General features: G+C 40.0%; 2 protein-coding genes and 1 non-coding gene across 3 annotated transcripts in view; 2 read left to right on the top strand and 1 right to left on the bottom strand.

Moving 5' to 3' along the window:
- The window catches only part of ERP44 (endoplasmic reticulum protein 44), a 95,040-nt gene extending 84,000 nt beyond the window's left edge, over positions 1–11,040 (bottom strand). Inside the window, exon 1 of the mRNA XM_032307963.1 lies at positions 10,720–11,040. Within this exon, the coding sequence (XP_032163854.1) occupies positions 10,720–11,025 (306 nt within the window). The 5' untranslated portion in view covers positions 11,026–11,040. The remainder of the gene's footprint in view (positions 1–10,719) is intronic.
- A 47-nt stretch (positions 11,041–11,087) lies between these two features.
- Positions 11,088–21,058, top strand: part of INVS (inversin) — a 166,135-nt gene continuing 156,164 nt past the window's right edge. The window contains exons 1-2 of the mRNA XM_032307961.1: positions 11,088–11,335; positions 14,747–14,876. Of these exons, the coding sequence (XP_032163852.1) occupies positions 14,771–14,876 (106 nt within the window). The 5' untranslated portion in view covers positions 11,088–11,335; positions 14,747–14,770. The remainder of the gene's footprint in view (positions 11,336–14,746; positions 14,877–21,058) is intronic.
- On the top strand, positions 20,061–20,208 carry LOC116571287. Its single transcript, XR_004277833.1, has one exon. It is a non-coding gene; the product is annotated as a U4 spliceosomal RNA (small nuclear RNA).

Here is a 21,058-nt window from a genome sequence, read left to right as displayed (position 1 = left end):
GGTAGAGCTGGGAATGAGCTAGTTCTTGCCAACATCAAAGTCACTCTACCTTCTGGTATTGTCATTATCCTGGCAATTCGACCCTAGAACTATTTCCATAACGCATCAACTTTTCCTGAAAAGGATATACACCACATACATAGGCTTCCAGGTAGAGAAACCAAGTAACAAACATACATCTGAAGTAAGCCAAAATATTTCAAACAGCTTTTATTTACAAACCCATATATTATCTCTTTTACATCATTGTAACAACTCTGTAGCTGAAGTAGGAATTATACTATTCCTGTTTTATAAATGTGGAAACTGAAACTTGCCAGTATCTGGTATACAGTAAATGCAAATATTTGTTAAATGATTAAGAATCAAACAGGCTAAGTGACCTCTCCAAACCAATGGCAGAACAGGTTTCAAACCCAGGACTCTCAATTATAAAACCAATGGCCTGTACAACAAAATGCAACTGTCTCCATAAACTACTGTCATCATATACTGAAGTTACATGCAAAACTAAGCACAGTTATAAAAAAAGAGGTAGGCAGATAACTTGCTCACTTAATAGTCAGACTTTTAACATGCTCTTGATAGTATAATAGTGCAATTATCAGCATCAGAAGACCACAAGAACTGGAAGCTAGTGGTGCCAACTCATTACTTAAGTGCACTCAGTTTCAGTATGGACAATCTACAAATGACCCCTCCCTGGACCAAATGTATTCAAACACTTATCACTCACTGATTCTCTCATCCAAACATTTGTCAGGAAGTGTCTACTATGTACCATGAACACATTCCAAATAGTCTGTCTTCCCAGAACTCTGCAGAAGAGGTCTTTATCCCCATTTGATGTGTGAGAAAATGGAAACTCAGAAAGGTTAAATACTTTGCAAAGTGAAGTGGTCAAAGTAGGAGTCACTTCCAAATTACATGAATATAAGTAGATGTACACATAGGGGCACCTCTGTATTCCTACGTAAACAGTAGTCTACCACTCTCCAAAAGGACTGAACAAGAGCAAAAATCACAAACCTACCTTGTTCAAAACATGCATGTTACTATTAAAAGTCCTTTCACATATGCACAGGAAAAAAAACTGGGAGAACATATATTAAAATGTTATCAGCAGTGGGGATATGAACCTTTTTATTTTCATTATGCTTTTCTGTATCATGAAAGCATACTTCTTTCAGGAATCAAAAAAAAAACAAAAAAACAAAAAAAAAAACATTAGGAAAACTTTTGTTTTAACATTTGAAGTTACTACAACTGTTGGCTATGACCTACCCTGCCACATACAGAGAATATTTTTAACTAAGCAAACTGGGGGCCCACTGGGGTAAATTAGATACTGGCACACTACATCACTCCGAGCAGGAGCAAATGGGCCAGGGCAGAGGAGATAATTACTTCCAGTAACACTATTAGGAAGTTCTACCTTATTGGGTCAGGTCTGCAATTTTTTTAAAATAAAATAAAGCAGAGAAAAAGGAAGGAAGGGAGAAGAGAAGAGAAAGGAAAAGAAAAGAGAAAAGGAAAGGAAAGAGGGAGGGAGGGGAGGAGCAGCAAACAGCATCCACAGTAAGAATAAGCACAACTTTGCAAAACGTGTTTGAGCTACATGACTTAATCTTCTCCAACACGATGCACTTTATTCACGGTTATGATGACCATGCTGTCCTCCTGGCTGGTCCACGAATATGCTTGGGACACTCCCACATTTGAGACTCAGCCCCTGCCTGGAAGCCTTCTTCCTCAATAAATCCAAATAACTGACTCCCTCACTTACTTTAAGGCTCATCTCTGTGATACTGACCAACTATAACTCCCCTAAGCATTCCTGATCATCCTTACTCTAGCTCTCCCTTTTCTTTTTCCCATACACTTCACAAAATTATTATGACGCACTTAACCTGTATAAGGTATTGTATGAGAAACGAAGATCTAAGAATAAGAAAATGTGATACTTTCTGTTCTACAAAATCACAGAAGTGTGCAAATAGTAACACCTCCTAGGGGCCGGACATAATACTGGTATTAGGCCTCAGGAGTTAATAGGCAAGGTACAGTAGCAGATCCAAGACTGGAGCCCCCATCTGACTCCTAAACTGAATACTCTTTCTAAAAAGCTTTCTCTTTAGCTAATATACTTTCAAGTTATCATTAGGGAAAAGGTTATTCAAATCTTCTGGAAGATATCCTAAGACTACAGCAGAGGCACAATTAAATAATACACTGAATGATTTCTGAAACAAGTAAAACATGCTTTTAAGGGACGCCTGGGTGGCTCAGTTGGTTGAACGACTGCCTTCGGCTCAGGTCATGATCCCGGAGTCCCGGGATCGAGTCCCGCATCGGGCTCCCAGCTCCATGGGGAGTCTGCTTCGCTCTCTGACCTTCTCCTCTCTCATGCTCTCTCTCACTGTCTCTCTCTCTCAAATAAATAAAAAAATCTTTAAAAAAAAAAATGCTTTTAAAATGTAACACAATTTTTAAAATTCTAAAACAAAATTAGGGTCTCTAAAACTGTTCAAAGATTAAAACAACAAAGAACCAAGTACTGTGTGACACTGCAATACCTCTGTTCATTGTGGGCAGATCACAAGACTTCCTATGAGACTCAGTATCCATTCTTATAGTAAAAACTGATGCCATCTAGAAAGCCTGAGGAATTAGCCAGTTTTCTAGAAAATTATTTTTACTACCAAAAAAAAAAAAAAAAAAAAAAAAAGTAGCTCCTCTTTATTCTTAGCGCTTTCAGAATGTGAAGTCATTACAGTGTGTGCTTGTCATCAGGCTGCTGAGCTTCTACTGCACTTGGGCCAGAACCACAATAATAGAAGTCAAAGGAACCGAGAACGTCTATATCTATTTTCTCGGAATAAGCCCAAATCACACCAGTTATCTGACCCTTGAAACAGCAAAGAGACAGACTTCATTGTGGTACAGTCATTTTCCCTCTACATTTTCCAAAACTTCAAATACAACAAAACAGCTGAATGGCAGGCATGTAAATATGCAAGTATCTTGTCCAAAGGACTGACAAATGTTAACTCCATTTAACATAAGTACTAGATATTAGTCTGTCTTCATGAGCTCATCTAATTTCTGGCCATTTTGAAGCAGGCAGGGGAGTCAGATTAATTTGTGGATTTATCAAATCAGAAGATTAAGCTGCTTCATGAAGCTCCTTCTGATACCTGAAACAAACAACAGCTACCAACAGACTCTTTTTACAGGTAATTGTACTAAAATGTATTACTCAATAAAATGCCCCTAAAGCATCATTTCTAAAGATGCCCCCCCCAAAAGGGATTTTACCACAAACTGCAGCTCTTTATTCCAAGGTCAGAATCACATTCCATCAGAATGCCCACTGGATTCTCAAAACAGTCTATTCAATCTTACCCAATTTTCAACTGAAAAACTAAGGCCTCAATAAAGAAAATGACTTGCCCTAAGTGACCTTGTGAACAAGTAGAAGAATCAATACTAGCACATAAACTCTTACGTTCTAGTTTTAACTAGTATTCTCTCGTGCCTTCTTAAATCTGCTAACAAGCAACCAAAAGCCAAATCTGTGCTCACTGATAAGATTACTGATATTTCCCAGATTATTATTGGAGAGGAAGACATATGTTCCTCAAAAGCCTTAAAACATTATTTGAGGCATTTTCCTCTTTATTTCAGTTTGTCTTGGTTTCTGAGACCGACTTCAAGAGCAAGATCTGACCAGCACTATCCAATAGCACTTTCTGCAATAATGGAAATATCCCATAATTTGCATTGTTCAGGATAGTAGCCATTAGGCACTTGTGACTTTTGAGCACTTCAAATGTGACTACTGTGGCCGAGGAGTGGAATTTATACTTTTTTATTTAATTTTAATGAATTTTTAAATTTTTATTTATCTGGAAGAAGAGAGAGCACGAGTGGGGATGGGAAGCGGGTGGCAAAGGGAGAGGGAGAAGCAGGCTCCCCATTGAGCCGGGAGCTATGTGATGCTGATCCCAGGATCCTAAGACCATGAACTGAGCCAAAGGCAGATGTTTAACTGAATGATCCACCAGGTGCCCCTTTAATTTTAATTTACAGCACAACTCTAGACAATTAATACCTTCCGTCATTATTACTGCATGTGATCCACTCATGGTTCTTACATCCCTTCCTGCCTAAAACTCAAGCAAGACACTAACGGTCGAGTACCACAGAAATAAAGCTCCAATTCATTTCTTCCAGAGTCAAAAACTCTTCTAATTCCTAAAGAAAGAACTTTTTCTAAAATCTCTTAAATCCAATTACCAACCTTACCACTACTAGACTGTGATACTCTTAATGAAGAAATGGAAAAGGTACTGGCACTCTACTATTCATTCACTCAACAGGGTTTTTTTTTTTTTTTCTTTTTTTAGCAAATACCACTAGGATGTTCGAAATGATTTCCTTCTTCTCTTTCATTGCTTTTCTCTATTAGTAATGCTCATGTCTACAAATTCAGATGACTTGAGGAGATAAATGTAACACTCAAGATTCTACATAATGACAAAATCACATATCTGGAGGATCACAGAGATCTTGACCACAGTATTTGATTCAACGGAATCAAAACAGAATTTGATTTCAGTCTTTACAATAACATAACCACGACCTGAGATACACAATATTACAGAAGAGACTTTTGGAAAAGCAGCATTTTCCCTCCCTCCTGAATGGAGTAATTGGAACACAGGTTAGAATCCACTAATGACCATGATTTTATTTCAGCTGAGGTAATGAGTTGTTCTAAAGGAAACTGCTGAAGGGTTTTGCCAACTTCTTTAGGGCCAATTCTGACATCTGGCCATGTCAGCAAGACAGACAACAAGACTTCTTTAAAAACAAAACACCACAGGTATTCAATTCCAGTAAGAGATCTATTAAGTTATTGAAAGGCACAACCCTTTCTATTCATTCCATTCGGGGCTGAAAATCAACCCATCAATTTAACCCTTCCAGGCCCTACTCAGCTTTCCTCAAGAAGACTTCTCTGATTCGCCCACTAAGAAGTAATCTTTTTCAAACATCTACAGCTGTACTTCCCCTACGTTAATGGTCATATATGAAGCAGCTGTGTACACTGTTAAAGTGCAGACTGATCCAGCCAGGGATGGGTTGAGGACATTGGAAGAAACCCAGAGTTGATGCAGATGCCTAGGCTTTACAAACACACTTCTGGTAGCAAGACCTATAAACCATTTCCACAAATACCTTCAGGGTACCTATCACTTTCCTTTTGGAATTTTAACTATTTACATACACATCTTCTTTCCCCAAATGAATTATAAATTTCTAGAAGTATGACATGCATCTCAATTTTATTTTTCTCTTCCACAGCAGATAGCAAACAGGCATTCAAATAACAGGAAGAAAGAATAATACCAGTGATATAAAGTTACTGCAGCCAGGGCCACAGATAATTCCTCTATATGGAATCAAGGACAAGCTAAAGATCAGTAAATGCTATGAAAAGCCAAACTTTTTAATCACTTCCTTGGTTAGGTGAAATGGAGTACAGCAATGGGCAGTATCAGAAAAGCTGTGACCAAATAATGTTATTCCTTGCACTGGATCAGAGTGAGGAGACACAGACCTGCAACCTATTAAAAAGTCAGATTTTTTAAGAAGATGGCCAATTACATATTAAATATATTAATTATGGAAGATACAGAAATATCCTTTCTGAAAAACAAAATATACTATACAAAAAATACTTGAATCACTGAATCCAATGTGCTTACCTTATACACTAAAAAATTTAGTTAGGTGATTTATCTAAGGTTACGATGTTAAGTACATGCAAGAGACAGAACGTGTACAGAACGTGTACAGAGATACATTAAATCCAGAATTCTTTGCACTCTACTACCTCTTGAACAGAAGTTAAACCAATCAACAAAGGAGTAACACTCTTCATTGTTCCTAAACTATATCTTGTGAGTGTATCTATTCTGAATTACTAGAGGAAATCAAAGTAAAAACAACTTCTTGAAAATGGGACAAATAACATGAACCCATACACAGAGAATAATAAATGGTCAATAAAGACAAAAAATATTCAGATTAGGTTACAATGAAAGAAATGTAAATAAAAATCAGATGCCAATTTTGGTTTACTAAATTGGTAGAGATTACAAGAACAGTCACTGCTGATTAGAGTATGAGGACTCCACATACTCATACATTGTTGGTAGATATACACATAAGTACAACTTTTCAGCAAGGCCATTTGGTACAATGTACCAGAAATCCTAAAGAATAGACATATCATGTGAACCCCGAAATACAATTCTAGAAAAGTATCCTGAGGATGTATTTGGAGATTTGCAGTAAACATCTTGCATGTATCTTTCGTACATTTTTTCTGTGAAAAATTGGAAATAACCAATAATCTAAATGTCTTAACAAAAGATGAAGTAAATTAAAGTGCATCTAAAGGCTGAGTTATTATAAAGCTATTAAAATCACGGTGAGTATAGAAAAAATTTTTTAAAGATTTATTTTAGAGACAGAATGTGCACAAGGGAGCAAGGGGGAGGGGCAGAGGGAGAAGGAGAGAATATTTAACAGATTCCCCAGCGAAATCAGACTGGGGACGGGGAGGAGCAGGGATCAACCCCAGGACCCTGAGATCATGACCTAAGCCAAAATCAAGAGCTGGCTGTTTAACCAACTGAGCCACTCAGGCACCCCTAGAAAACAGTTTTCAATAACTGCAGCAATCAGACATCTTCTCCAAGATTATTATAAGTTTAACCCACCAGAAATATTATGCAATTCTGAGACGATAGTATATTCTCATGCTGCATCATAGAATCAACTAAAGAAATAATGAGTTAAGAACTCTAATGCAAATGGCCTTTACCCATAAAAAACTCTATCACATTCATATTAAAAAACAATCAAATCAAAATGCACTGAGATACCATTTCTCACCAATCACATTGACAAACACCCTATCTGTCCATATCATACCTTATTAACAAGGATATATGGAAATCCTGTTACAATGTTGGAAAATCACTAGCAAAAACATGTATGCACCAGATAATCTTTGCAGAACTATTTGCTACAGCAGAAGAAGGGAAACAAGAGTGGATCTGGTACATCTACCAAAGGAAGCAATAAGCAGTTTAAGAAGAAATAAGGAATATTTCTATCCTGATCTCTAGGATACACTTTTTTTTAAAGTTTTTATTTAAATTCTAGTTAGTTAACATACAGTGTAATATTACTTTCAGGCGTACAACTTAGTGATTTAACATTTTCATACACTTTAAAGTTGAAAAAGAAAAAAAAAGTAAAGTATAATAAGCTACGGTTTATCAAAGGGGAGGGAGAAACATATACACACACATACAAGCAGACTGCTGAATCTTTTAAAAATAATTTTAAAGTTTCTTACATTAGGAGGGATAAGACATAGAGGAACAGAAGCTAGAATCGTCCAAATAGTTTGCTCTATGGATTTAGTTTTAGAAGCAGTAAATTTTACATAATTATACACTAGAAGGTAAGTTTTTGAAAACTAAAAAATGAAAGCTAAATGAAACAAACTATACCAAACTATACACTGAGTTGTGGTTGAGCCCACATAAATTTAATTACAAATTTATAGGAAACACAAGGAAGAGAGAAACATAAAACCACACACAGGGATACCATCAGCAATATCCAAATATGGAAAATTCTGAGTGACAGAGGATCTAGTTCCTCAACAATAAATTAAAAAATGAGGGGGTCTGGGTGGCTCAGTCCGTTAAGCATCCCACTCCTGATTTCAAATCAGGTCATAATCTTAGGGTCCTGAGATTGGCCCAGCATGGCTCAATGCTAGGTCTGAAGACTGCTTAAGATTCTCTCTTTCTCTCTCTCTAGCCCTTCCCCTTTCCTGCACCCTGCCAACCGCACCCCACTCTGCTTATCACTGCCTTCTCAAAAAAAAAAAAAAAAAAAAAGCACACACAACTGGAAGCAATTTCCCAATCCAGGTATTTCATACACAGTGCTGTTAACAGAGAATCACTGCTGTCTCCAGCATTCGAATCATCCACAAAACATGAAGAACAAATATGAAAACTAAAGGACATTTAGTTTGCCTTATATATTCAAATATGAAATATATATGAAATCCCAGGAAAAAAGTTACCACATTGAGCTTGTGTGTTTAGTTACCCATCCCAGAAAGGCTTTTTAAGCATTAGAGTGCTACAATCCAAAATGTTTCTGAGATCAGGAAAAAAAAAATTTTTTTTTACTAGGAAGTCTAAAGATTATATGCTTCAGCTATTATCCTATGAACACCACTAACTCTGAACACTCTGAACAGATTTTAGTTCTTTAGGGCTGAGGTACAGTTTGCCTGAAAAAAAAAAAAAAAGTACTGTAGTAAGAGAACATATGGCTTTTTAGTGCAGGCCATTTGAGGGAAAAATGATGACCTCAGCTAGGTGGGAACTTGGATATTCGATGACTGTATGTGGGAGGGAGTAACTTGAAGTCTGAGAGGGGAAGTTGGAGGGAGGAGGAAGAAAGTACATTGGGGAAGATAAAGGATATATTTTTAAACAGGTGGGATGCTGATGAAGCAGGTTCCATCACTAGGACAGAATTACCAGTTAGAGAGCTCAAGTAGTGATTAAACAGATGTTTTATAAATATTTGCTAACTAATCTAGGATAATTAAAACTGCTTTGGTAAACACTGTGTTCAAACTGAATCTAGCTTGACTTGTAATTCTGGTTTATTAAACCTTTTCTTGGGCTTTATTTTCAAGTCCATTAACTTTATAAGTATACTCTAAAATGTCTTCTAAGTTTCTATTCCTCTATGTTTACTTAAATATACAAACTGTTAATTAGATTTTAGAATTATTAGGGGGAAAATCTTTTTATATTTAAATAGATTTGTAGGTTTTCTATAAAAAGTATGAATTATTTCAAAATAAATACTTTCTCTTTCTTAAACTAAGTTTTGTAAGCAAACATACCATTCCAGGGAAGTACATCTGATGTAGTTTTCCTATTCAGTATTTCAACTTTTCAAATGTCTTAGGATTTTTGTCCTTTGTTTTTTTGGTTGATTTTATTTTTGTTTTTGGATTTTTTGTAACCTAAAAGTAATTTCTAGCAGACAACTCACAAGTGAGAGCATTTTATCATTTTACAGATAGGGAAAAAGATTAATATCTATTATCTTTAAAGTAAGAGTAGTCTTTAATAACAATGAATTTTATTCCAGTACTTCTAAAAGGAAGAGAAGCACAGTGTATTAATGCAATTACCAAAAAGAGCTCTCTACAGAATATTTTACTCTATAGAAAAGTCACTGCTGTACAAGAAATGGCAGTAAGACAATTCATCATTTAATATGACATGTGTATATTCAACTCTTAGTTCTCAAAAGTACTTTGACATCCCCTTTAGTTTTTCATAGTGCTTTTTCTCTGAGAAGACCCAAATACTGTATATGGCTTTTTAATAGGACTTGCAAATCAAAAGGAAAAAACGGAGAGAGGGAAAGAAAGGTGGGGGAGGTGGTGAAGGAGGAGAGAGAAATTAAGAATTTCAAATACAAATATTAAAAGTGTAACGTGCTATGGTGGAATAAGCATCGCAAGTCAAGAAACGGGCCTCAAGTCCCGGTTCTGCCAGTAACCAGCTAGCTATACAAGTCACTTAATTATGAGTCACTGAATTATGCTTTTTAAATTGTTAAAAAAAACAATAAGTGAGTTTGACCTACTGTTCATCTTAAATTCGGTTTCCAAAACCTACCACAATTAAAGTATTTTCCAATATTGCATGATAACAGCTCGATTAAAGGTACGTCATTTTGCCATACGGAGTCCGTCCTTCACTTTTTTCTCAATTTGACCTGCAGCCTGAATTACTTAGGCTGTACATTCGAGGTGTACTTTGGAGGAAGAGGGACTGGGTTCCTTTACAGGATGGGATGGAGCCAAGCCGGTGAGGAAGTTTAGGAATGAGTGCAAATACATGCAGAAAACCTGGTCATTCTTAAATCAGGAGCACTGACAAATTCTGCTTAAATTTCGGAGAGGGGGGATGTGTGACAAATCTGAGGGAGGCCTTGAGCTGAGGTTTTCAGAGAGGCACTGTCTCCACCCTCCAAACCTTTATTCCCCGGGTGGACTCCAAATCTGCCTCCAGTTCCGGGTTCCCAACCAATCGCATCAAGCCACAACAGAGCCCTCTGCCAACCCGGGCACCGTTTCAGCGCTCTGGCGTGAGATTCCCAGGACCCCAGCACCTGTCGGCCTTCCCAAAGGGAGGGGGTGGGAGGGAACAGTAGGTCTGTCTCCCGTCCTTTTCAATTCAAGCTCCCAGCAGGTCCAGGAGCCCTCGAGCCTGAAACAACCTCCGTTAGTCTGGGGGAAGGGAGAGCTCCTCGCCCGTGACCCTCCCACGTATCCTTCTCCCAAGGCTAATTTCTCCAGTTTCCAGGTCCCAACCTCCGACCGTGGTTTCTCAGGCCTCGGGTACCGCGGGCCTGGGAAGCGTACAGACGGATGCAGAGAGTGAAGGCAGCGGGGGAGGGTGCACTCCTCGCTACCGGAGGAAAAAATAGGAAGGCAAGGGTGGAGGCAGCTGTGTTCCCCCTTAGCGAGGGCGTGAGGCCGTCCGAGAGTCGGTCGAAGGGTCTGTCATTCCTTCACTCACTCACCAGGAGCAGCAGGGAGCATCTGAGGTCGGGTAAGGATAGGAAGACGGCAGGATTCATGGTAACGCCGGGGTTCGCGGCTGGGACTGGGCAGGGTTGGGTTGGGTTAGGAAAGGGCTGGGCTCCGGGAGCCGGCGGCAGCGGACGATCCTCCCGGCAGCGGCACCTAGTCCTCTGGACCCGGAGCTCCAGCGGCGAACACCCGGGACAACTTCCAGAGAGGCCTCGCACGCCCTCACTTCCGGGTCCTGCCCACCTCGGAGCATAATGGGAAATGTAGTCCTGCACCCCTCTCGCTGAGTACGTCATCGGGCATCCAGAACTTCTTTCCCATCAGGCTCTCGTCGCAGGTCCACCGACTCCTCCGCGCGCGGGGTCCTGTGGGATAGAAAGGGCGGAGGACGACGAACCTCTGTTTTTAGAGGATGGGAACTACAATTCCCAGAGGGAAGTGCGGTCGAGCGCCTCGGGCGGCCTTCGGAGGGGGTTCTTCTAGTTTCAGCACGCTGGGGTCTCTCCCAGACGGATGTAGTGTACAGTCCTGGCGGGAGGGGCGGCCCACTGCGGGGTCGTACCTCCTGGAGCCGTCCCCGGGACGTGAGTCCTGGAGGAGGCGAGGGTGAGTAGGAAGGGGCCTGGCTGGGGAAACTCCCGATCGATCTGCATCATTGCCTTGGTTCCTGACTGAGACTCCAGGCCCACCTGGCCTGGGCTCTGGCCTGATCCCTTCATCGCTAGCCTCCTCGCCTGTTGCCTCTTCTTTCTGCGCTAATTACTGCATTATAAAGTCGGCCACCTCTCAGGGCCGCAGTTGAATGAGTCGATGACTTATCCCTAATTGTCTCTGGGTTTGTGTAGGGAGTAGATGTGGGATAATATGGGAAAGCACATTGTAAACTGAAAAGCTCAGTGCGACTGTGATTACTACTAATGCATGGATCGCTCCTACAGGATAATTACGGAATTCATTAGCCAAGCAATTGAGGATCTTAATCTGGCCCTAGTTAGCTCCCCAGCCTCATCTGCAAACACCGAGCCAGGTCCACGTGTCCCAGATATTAACCACACAATCAGTACTAAGTTCTTGGGAGGCATGCTGCTGAAAACAGTTCTGCTTTCTTGAGGTTCTCCGTACTGCTTGCCTGTACTCTAGCTTTCCTGCTGCCATGGAATGGATTTAGCCCTTTATCTATCTAGAATGCCATCTCAAGTGTCACCATCTCTGAGAACTTACCAAAAAACCAACCCTTTAGTCCTGATCAGAAAGACTTTTCTTTCGCTTGTAACTGTTGCACCACTATTTTTGTACTGTTGTAATTATTAAAGCATTTATTACACTGGCTGGTTTTATGATTAGTTAATGGTATCTGTACATTTTATAGCACTTTATAATTGACAAAGCGGTTTTACTATTCATCTCTAAAAATTATTTGCTAAAAAAAAGAAGCACCGTTTGTGTGTGTGTGTGTGTGTGTGTAAATATATTTGGGATTTTTCTTGAGCTAGTAAAGGGCCCTAGAGAACCTTCCCCAGGTGGCAAAATTAGATAGTGGTAGAACCAAGACTTTTAGTTAGTTCTCTCTCTTCTAGTCTTGTGTTCTTATCTCTAGACCACTTCACTACCTCTCTGACAGAAGATACAGAAATGGAGAATTTTAAAAGAGCAGATGCTCAATGAGTATGACCTCTTTAGTCCAAGAAATTAAACTTTGATCCTGCTCGCCCTCTGGACTTAGCACTCGACCTATGACTTTTCACTGGACAAATATTGACTGATACCAGCTATGTACCTGTTACTGTGCTAAGTGCTAATAATTATGGGGTGAAATGTATATAACTGAGATCAAACTTTCATGTATTTTTCAAAGGGTATGAAGAGGTTTGGGGCGGGGGAGATTATGCCTAAAACTCCGATCACTTAAAATCTGAATTGACATGTATTAGAGTTCAGAACAGAGCCTAGCACATAGCATTCAACTTACTGAATGAATCAATGTAGTCTACCTTTTTCATTGCTCATATTTTACAGAAAATCAGAGAGCTGAAGTAGCCAAAGGGCACTCTGCTTATTATTAACAGAATCAGGCCTAGAGCCCTTCTCCAATTCCTCCTTTCCTGTGTTTCTACCTCCACCCGTTTTGCAGCTTCTTTCAAGTCACTTCAGCATAATCCTGCCTGTGACAGTGGTGTTTCTGACATGACAGAAGTGTCTCACAAAGCCCATATTTTCTGCCAGCATGTTAACTCAAAGTGTCAGCAAAATAAAAACATGAAGATCTGACCTTTACCAAAATTAAGAAAACACTTTGACTTTAAGGCAGAATTTGAACCAATAATCCTTGTCAATGACAACACAAGTACTAACTCATCACTGGTGATAAATTTCTCCTACAAAGCTCCCAGATCCTCGGAAGTCAGAGATTGGAGTGACACTTTCTGGTGAAATCAGAAGAGGGCTTGTCTGCCCTTTTGGCAGCTGTTAACTAGCTGATTAGCAGCTGCTTTCTTTAGATATGCATGTATGCTCCAGTTTGCCACGCTCCGCATGACTCCTTTTGTTTCTTACACTTTTTACCCTCCTGGTAGGTAAAGTCTGGTCCTTGCAGGCATTCAACTTTGATATGGTATCTTGCCTTTAGGAAGGAAGTTTAACATCATTGATGGAACTACCCCTTTTTCATTCCCATCAGGTGTTTGAATTCTTCATGCTGTGTTTCTGACATAATCCAGCCTCTGCTACAACAGCCTTGTGCTGGAGAGCTCACGGTTTCTATGCAGCTAATGCATTTCCAGAAGGTTCTAGCAAACCATATCAGACTACCAGTCAGAACAAAATTTTCCCAATGAAATATGGTTGACCCTAATGATGTAGTTTTCCAAGCGAAATCCTAAAGTCAAGAGGCATAAGGAGAGACAAATAAAAATTCTTCCTTTCGTCAGGATGAGAGAAAAAAGTACTATTTATTATTTTTTAGAAGTATGCACATTTTAGCACTTAAATCTAGTTGATTTTGACCTGACGATGTGGCTTGTTCATCATCTTTATTCCCAACATCAGTCCTGATGTTTAGTATTATGTGGCATCAAATCAGAAGTCACTGTGGCTTGGGCACCTGGGTGGCTTAGTCCCTTAAGCATTTGCCTTCAGCTCCAGGTCCTGGGATCTAGCCCTGTGTCAGTCTCCCTGCTCAGCAGGAAGTCTGCTTCTCCCTCTCCCTCTGTGATCTCTCTTGCTCTCGCTCTCTCTCCAATAAATAAATAAATACATATATTGAAAGAAAAAGTCTCTGTGGCTTTTGAGCCCTATGCCTAAGGTTAAATACTGAGCCTCCTTTTTTTTTTTTTTTTCCTCAGATAACCCCTGATACTGAGGTGCCTGGGTAGCTCAGTCATTGTGTGTCTGCCTTCGGCTTGGATCATGATCCTGGGGTCCTAGGATCAAGCCCCACATCAGGCTCCCTGCTCAGCGGGAAACCTGTTTCTCCATCTCCCACTCCCCTGCTGTGTTCCCTCTCTCACTATCTCTGTGTCAAATAAATAAATAGAATCTTTAAAAAACAAAAAAAGATAACCCCTGGCAAGAGCCTTAGGAGCCTCCAGCCCTCTCATTTTACAGATGAGCAACTTGTACAAAGGGTCATCTAATTTGCCACAATATGGCAATTCTAGGTAGGACCAGAACTGCAGACTTTTCGAATCCTTGTCAAATCTCTCTCTTTTTTTTTTTTTTTTTTAAGATTTTATTTATTTGAGAGAGAGTGAGAGCAGAGCAGCGGGGAGCAGCAGAGGGAGAGGGAGAGGGAGAAGCAGACTCCCCACCACTCAGGGAGCCTGATATGTGGGGCTCCATCCCAGAACTCTGAGATCATGACCTGAACTGAAGGCAGACACTTAACTGAATGAGCCACCCAGACAACCCCCTCATCAAATACTTCTATTCAGCCGTATTTATAATATACCCACTTGGGACTGATGAGACAGCTTTCAGACATGTTTTCTGCATCTAGTCATGTTTAAATCATTGTTTCAGGGTGCTCCATTTATTGAGAAGACTATGAACAGGTCAGAGAACTTGTTCCTTCCCGGCTCCTCATTAGCATCTCAAGTTCATGCTGCTGCTATTAATGGAGATAAGGGCACTCTCCACAGGCTCATCATAGGTGAGTTGTCCCCATGAATACAGAAACGTTAAAAATAACTCTGTCCGAAGGGAGTATGTTAATCTTAGTTTTAACTGCACTGTACTCACACATTTTAATGGCAATGTATCATTATTTATATTTCATTCCAGAAGTTGAACAGGAAAGTAATTAAGTCCTGAAATTTAAGAATATGGATTAGGATTAGGTGAAAGGTACTTGAGAAATATTTGTGTGCTTGACACTGAATCTGGCTATGTACTCCAAGGTGCTAAGAGAATTAATTCATCTTTATAGTAACAGAAATCTAGAATGAGATAGTGGATAGTGATCTTTGACATTCAGTATATACCCAAAGTACTAAAGCTTACAAATAACTTAAATTGTAATGATTTAAAATTGACTCAGTGTTCTCCCTATCATTGATTCAAATTGATTCAACATTCTCCCTATCATATATAAACAGAGAGAGAGGCTCAGTATTAAAGTTCTAGAGGGAGAGAACCAACTGAGTAGGAGAGAGTATTCAAGGACAAAAGTGGGTAAGAATTTTTTAGATGTAGAAAACCACATTTCCACCTATACAGAAGTCATTAGTCTTTATTTCAAGAAAAGAAATAAAAATGTATATTGTTTTTAATCTTTTTACACACCAGTGTCTAGTGACATGATTGACAACTTGGGGCTTTAAAATAAAGTCCATACTACTTAAATTTCCATACTGGTTCCATCAGAATTCATTTTTGTCCTACATCCCCAGTTTCTCCAAAATCTCCTATCCATGCACCCTAACCTCTGGCTAGGCTTTCCGTTCCCCCAAATGTCATGAATTTTGTCTTACTTTTCTCTATATATCTGTCTCCTCTCCTCTTTTCTATCTCCCACTTCCTTATCCTCTTCTCTGCTATACTCCTACTTATCTTTATTTTTTTTAAAGGATTTTATTTATTTATTTGACAGACAGAGGTCACAAGTAGGCGGAGAGAGAATAAGGGAAGCAGGCTCCCTGAGGAGCAGAGAGCCCGATGCAGGACTCGATCCCAGGACCCTGGAAGCATGACCTGAGCCGAAGGCAGAGGCCCAACCCACTGAGCCACCCAGGCGCCCCTCCTACTTATCTCTAAAGACAAAATTCTTTTACTACATACTCTGTGAAGGTTTCTCTTCTCTATCAGAAACATTATCTCCTGATACCTCAGCTTCAAATTAGCTACCTGCATTCACAGTTACTCCTTGGAACGGGATATCTTCAGTAATCTCTGAGTCAGTCATTCAAACATTCCACCATTCAATTGAAACTCTCTTGCTTCCAGTTCACCTACAGATGAGAACAATAGTTTTTTTTTTTCTTTTTTTTTTTTTTAAGATTTTATTTATTTATTTGACGGAGAGAGACACAGCGAGAGAGGGAACACAACACGGGGAGTGGGAGAAGGAGAAGCAGGCTTCCCACCAAGCAGGGAGCCCAATATTGGCCTCAATCCCAGGACTCTGGGATCTTGACCTGAGCTGAAGGCAGACGCTTAACGACAGAGCCACCCAGGCACCCAAGGGAACAATAGTTTTTCAAGGGGCACCTGGGTGGCTCAGTCGGTTAAGTGTCTGCCTTCAGCTCAGGTCATGATCTCGGAGTCCTGGTATGGAGCCCCATGTGGGCTCCCTGCTCAGCTGGGAGCCTGCTTCCCCCTCTCCTCCCCACTTGTGCTCTCTCACTGTCTCCATCGCTGTCCCCACCTCTCTCAAATAAATAAATAAATAAAATCTTTTAAAAAAAAATTTTTTTTTCAAGTCACTGAGACTAGCAATCCATTATCTTCTGCAGTTTTGAATACGCATCTCCTTCTGTCTTTACTTGCCCCGCCATTCAGCCCTGATTCCGTGATCGACTACTAAAATTTTTACCTTAGAAAAATCAACTTTTCTCCTCACCGGTGGAACTTGGCTGCTGCAGTCGGAACCGTGGACAGACCTAATCCATAAACCTCCGCCAACCCCTGAACAATTCCGCTGGTCGCAGAGACCATAATGTGGTTACCTACTTCAGGGAGGCAGTCTGCACTGGCTCTTCATCCCACCGCACTTCTCCATAAAGAGGATTTCATACCTTCTCATTCTGCCGAAACCTCTGACCGCCAGTCCTCTCTCCTTCCATTCTCACCTAATGCTTTATGTTCCCCACAGAAAATGAAGGCTTTAGGTAGCAACTCCCTCACCTTTCAGCATAATATCTGCAAATCAGACTACATCTGCACTCGCCTTCTCTGTTTCTGCCAAAACACAGCAAATACCCCTTTCTGCCAAAGGTACTCCAACATGCTCTCTCTTCCATTATTCCATCCTTTCCTACCTTTCCAGGCACTTGCTACCATTTTTTTTTTTTTTAAGACTTGTGGTTATAACCCCTTTGACCTTTTCTTCTATTTCATATTCTTCCCATCAATATTTAAACATGCTCTGTTGTCTCTATCATTTAAAAAATCCCTTCCCTATTCCTTCATCCCCCTCTGGGTATTTTCATATGTCTCCACGTCCCATCATAACTGTATCAGTCACAGGCTGAACTGCTCTGGCAGTGACTTAAGAAAGGGAGAAGAATAGGGCCACCCGGGTGGCTCAGTTGGTTAAGCACCTGCCTTTAGCTCAGGTCATGATCCCAGAGTCCTGCTCAGTGGGGAGCCTGTTTCTCCCTCTCCCTCTGCCTGACGCTCACCCTGCTTGTGCTCTTTCTGTCTCTCTTTCTCTCTCTGTCAAATAAATAAAATCTTTTTAAAAAATAAAAAATAAAGGTCGACGTATATTTTATTCCCATCATAGTGCAGATGGAAGTGGGCAGCCTATGGTGGGTAGAAATCTCCGCTTCACAAAATCATCTAGGACTTGGCTCTGCCATTGTCAACATGTGGCTTCCATCTGGGGGGCAAAAGCAGATGCTTCTGTTGTAGCCATAGCCCCACCAGCAGGAGCAGGGGGAGTTCAGTAAAGCCATTTGTCATTTAGGAGGCGGACAGGACTTAGGCACAGAGCCACACCGTGGACAAAGGAAGCTAACGTGTGTCTCCTTTGATGGCATCATGCCCAGCTAAAATTCAGGGTGCTAGATTCTTAGAAAAATCCAAATGGATATGGGGAGCAATTATCACTCTTTGTACCACAACCAAGATTCTTTACCTCAGTCCACTCTTTAATTAAGAGAAAACAAAACAAGGGGCACCTGGGTGGCTCAGTCGGTTAAGCATCCATCTCTTGATTTCAGCTCCAGTCATGATCTCAGGGTTATGAGATCGAGCCCTGTGACATATTCCACACTCAAAGGGGAGTCTGCTTGAGGTTCTCTCTCCCTCTCCCCTCCTCCACTGCACCCCCTGGCTTGTGCATGCACACGTGCACAGACCCTCTCTCTAAAATAAATAAATAAATATTTTTTAAAAAAATACTTATTCTGTGAGAATAGACAGGGTCTATTTAATCCATCACTGTATCTGCAAAATCCAGAACAGTACTCAGCACATAGTAGGGACATAAGATATATTTGTTGAAGGAGTCAATAAATGTTGTAATCATTCTTTTAAGTACCTGTCCTCCCAAGAAGCCTATAATCGTCTTGAGGGCCGGGATTAATTGTGAATCGAGTTGAATTGAATTAAATTAAGTTAAATTAAATTGACTTGAGGGGCAGGTTTGCACTAAATTCCATTGGAAATTTTTTTTTAAGTCAGACTACCTCAAGGAAGAACATCTTATAAAATGAACTCTTTATGGTTTTAATGAAAAATAACCTTCAAAGGAAATAAAACATAAATTAAAAGTGATTGTACAGGTTCAGTCATGCAAATTAACAAATGTGTTACATAACAAAACTTGAAATCTTCCTATAATTTTAAATCCCCCCAAAAAAGATTTTTTAAGGAAAAAAATCCTTCAAAACAAAGCAGAAAAAAATTATGTGAAACTAGTATAGAGCTGATAAATTTACTTTATAAATGTGTTCCCTCTGTGTTCTATCCCCTTGTCTCCTTACCGACTTTGAGCTGTAACCCTGCTCATCTTTTCAGAATTCTGCCATTATGTTGTCTGTGCGGAGACAGACATACCTGTGCTCTTGGCATGTCCCAGTATTTGTATATCCCTCCCAAAACAACAACCATGTCATCTTAAATCTCAGTGTATCTTACGTCTTCTTTTATGTAGCGCATCTTGATGATCTCTAAATATATGCTATTTCTCTTTCCTAGACTAGTAACGTAGTACTACAGGATGAATTATTTTTTTCCTGAATCTTTGCTCACCAACTGCTCACTGAATTCATTCACTTTCACATTTTCTGTTTTCCCTTCTCTGTTTCCATGGAGAAGTATGTCAGTGATGTGTTCGACTCCATGGAAACAGATGAGCATCTCTTTCTACATACACAACTAATTAAATCGAACACTTTCTCTGCCACCCATTGTTCTGGAGGAGGACTGAAGAGCCTTTCCCTGAATGAGACATCATTTTAGTAGCAATTTTTAGTGTCTAACCTAATACAACGGATTAATGTTTTAACACAATATTACATCCTCGATTCAGATACCTTAAGGCTCAGTCCTGGGCTGTAAAAGCATAAACATACATAGTAAATTCCTCATATACCATGGCTATCATTTGTAAATATGTAGTTTTTTCTCTTAACTCAAATAATTTGAATACCAGCAATATAGTTGATAATAGAATTTAGTAGATTCATTTTATTATTATACAATGTAGTATCATAGAAAGAATGTGGGTTTTAGAGTCAGATAAACCCAAATTTTGAGTTTTTGTTTTGTCACTTATTAGCAGTATTCCCCCAGATAAGCCACTTAATCTTTCTGAGTCTCAATTCCTTATCTGAAAACTATGGACTATAATACTTTGCTTATGTGAGAGTTCATCAGGACAATGACCGTAAAACATCAAGGGTGACTATAGTTAATAATACTGTATTGTTTATTTGAAAGTTTCTAAGAGAGTAGAACTTAAAAGTTCTCATCACGAGAAAAAAATTGTAACAGTGTGGTGACAGATGTTAACTAGACTTACTGTGGTGATCTTTTCACTATGTATACAATTATCAAATTTTTATGTTATACACCTGCAACTAATATAGTGATACATGCCAAGAATATCTGAAAAAAAAAAAATTTAGCATCACACCTGACACATAGTAGACAATATATATAGGACCTTAGCTTTGCCCAGTGGCAGTATTGTAGCCAATGAGGTTTATCCGAGGCGCAATTATTGCTAATTAAAGAGGACCTTATTACTGTTATTGTCAGGTTGGACTTATAGTGAAATGATCGAGTCTTACATAGTTTCAGAAATGTCTTAAAATGGAAAATCACTAAATGCAATGGAGAATAATACTGTTTGCTTTGTGAAGACTAAACAGAATAATTTGAAGATATGCATAGTGTGTAATGATTGGTCCTGTCATCACTGCCAGTAGTGTTTGGGTTGTTCAGTGGTAAAGTGACAAGGCAGCACCATGCTGATTCTCCTACAACTTTTGATGCCCTATCAATGTCCTAAACAAGTGCAAATCTCTAAGTTGTCTTCTCTCTTTGTTTATGACATCTCCCCACACAGTAGTTAGGTCGAGCGAGGGTCTCATAAGTGATAGAGTAGTGACATTATTCCAAGTTAGGTCTTCCTTTACCTCAACAATGACCTTAAATGCTAGGGTCACTCACTGTTTTATAAATGCTTATAGACATATATATGTTTTTATTTTTTTATTTATTCATTTGACAGACAGAGATCACATGTAGGCAGAGAGGCAGGCGGAGAGAGAGAGAGGAAGGGAAGCAGGCTCCCTGCTGAGCAGAGAGCCAGACACTGGGCTCGACCCCAGGACCCTGAGATCATGACCTGAGCTGAAGGCAGAGGCTTTAACCCACTGAGCCACCCAGGCGCCCCCATATGTAGCTATTTTTAAAAATTTTTTACTTGCTTATTTATTTGAAAGAGAGAGGGACCGTGAGTGCACAGACATACACCAGTGCCTGAGCCAGGGGAGGGGCAGAGGGGGAGGGAAAGAGAGCAGCAGATTCTGCACTGAGCGTGGAGCCCAATAGAGGCTCGATCTCACCACCCTGACATCATGACCTGAGCTGAAATCAGGAGACGGATGCTCAACTGACTGAGCCACCCAGGCGCCTCTATACGTATATGTTTATGGACTT

The sequence above is a fragment of the Mustela erminea genome, chromosome 12 (assembly GCF_009829155.1).
Source record: "Mustela erminea isolate mMusErm1 chromosome 12, mMusErm1.Pri, whole genome shotgun sequence".
Classification (NCBI taxonomy): Eukaryota; Metazoa; Chordata; class Mammalia; order Carnivora; family Mustelidae; genus Mustela; species Mustela erminea.
The sequence above is the reverse complement of the archived record's forward strand: the minus strand, read 5'-3'. Positions and strand labels throughout refer to the sequence as shown.